Genomic DNA, 1,313 nt, shown 5'->3' with positions numbered 1-1,313 from the left:
ATAAATATAAATATAAAATGATATATCGAATCAATTAAATAATTTAAAGATTAAATTAAAACAACTAAAATTTTAAAAATTAAATTAAAATTCGAGTGTAATTTTATAAACTACACTAAAGTAAATATTTTCTCTAATTTAAAATGATAATATTTAGTCAGCTATAAATGAAGCAAATAAGTGAATTTCTTATGATGATTATTAAATTAAATAGAAGATGTTTGTTGACGTAGAAATATATTTTACCTTGGGAGAGAGGAGACGATGGGTGACATGAGTGTTGAGGGCAGAGCGGTGCAGCGTGGAGCAGAGGACTACCAGAAGAATCCATTCCATCATCATAATGGTGAACAGAAACAGCAAGCGGTGCAAGCACGCCGGTGGAGAAGGGTGAACCAACAACCAAGTTCCTCACAACCAAACCCTGCCGAATCGGAACCATAGAAGAAGAAGAAGAAGAAGGTGAGTAGTAACAAGCCGCCACTTGAGGGCCTTGTTGACCATGATCAACAATTGGGCCGCTTATGGACTTGGGTCTACGCTGATGAGGTTGTCTGACGTCAGCAGAAGAAGAAGAAACTGGGCTACAAATCCATCTCTCAGCTTCGTCCCATTTGGAAGGCATTGTTCTTCCGCCGGCGCTGTAGAAGGGTGTGAGACCAGACATTGTGTGTCTTCTTATGCTGCTGCTTGAAGCTTTTGCTACTCTCTCTGAGCTCCATCCTTTTTGGGAACTTATCACTGCGCCTTTCTCTCTGTAGTTTGGTGCCCCTGGGCTTGGGAAAGACCCAATCAGGTGGTTCTTCTGATAAGAGGAACAAGGCGTTTTCTTCATCTTCAAATTATTATTGGAATGCGAACGTGGTTTTGCCTTACCTAATACTTAATGTAGTGTTCCCTGTTTCGACAGGGAGAGGTTGATGTGAGTCTACCCTTTTGTTCTTTTTTAAGATAGATTGGACAATTCTAATTCTAATTCTAAATATTGCAACACCCTAAACTCACTCATTCTAAGTATTTACACATGTAATATTTTAAGATTTTCATCAATTAAAAAACACCCTGATTTTCCACTTTAACTAAATCCTGGCGCGCATGTGAGTGTACTTAAATCGTGTGAGATTCTTTGCACCGAAAAAGTAACTGTGTGAGATATTGACTGGTCATGGTTTGGTACTTATGCCACTTGGTATGATTAATAGGGGCAATAGGCATCCTAAGAAGCAACTAAGTCAGGCTTTAAATACCTGCTCTTAGATTAGATTATCAGTATTCTCAACTGAAATGTCATTGTAAAACAAGTTAAAAACACA

The 1,313-nt window shown here is 38.1% G+C and overlaps 1 protein-coding gene across 1 annotated transcript in view; it reads right to left on the bottom strand.

Moving 5' to 3' along the window:
• Positions 1 to 1,015, bottom strand: part of LOC107626782 — a 3,848-nt gene extending 2,833 nt beyond the window's left edge. Inside the window, exon 1 of the mRNA XM_016329685.2 lies at positions 247 to 1,015. Within this exon, the coding sequence (XP_016185171.1) occupies positions 247 to 835 (589 nt within the window). The 5' untranslated portion in view covers positions 836 to 1,015. The remainder of the gene's footprint in view (positions 1 to 246) is intronic.

Source organism: Arachis ipaensis, chromosome B01, assembly GCF_000816755.2.
Source record: "Arachis ipaensis cultivar K30076 chromosome B01, Araip1.1, whole genome shotgun sequence".
NCBI lineage: Eukaryota > Viridiplantae > Streptophyta > Magnoliopsida > Fabales > Fabaceae > Arachis > Arachis ipaensis.
The sequence above is the reverse complement of the archived record's forward strand: the minus strand, read 5'-3'. Positions and strand labels throughout refer to the sequence as shown.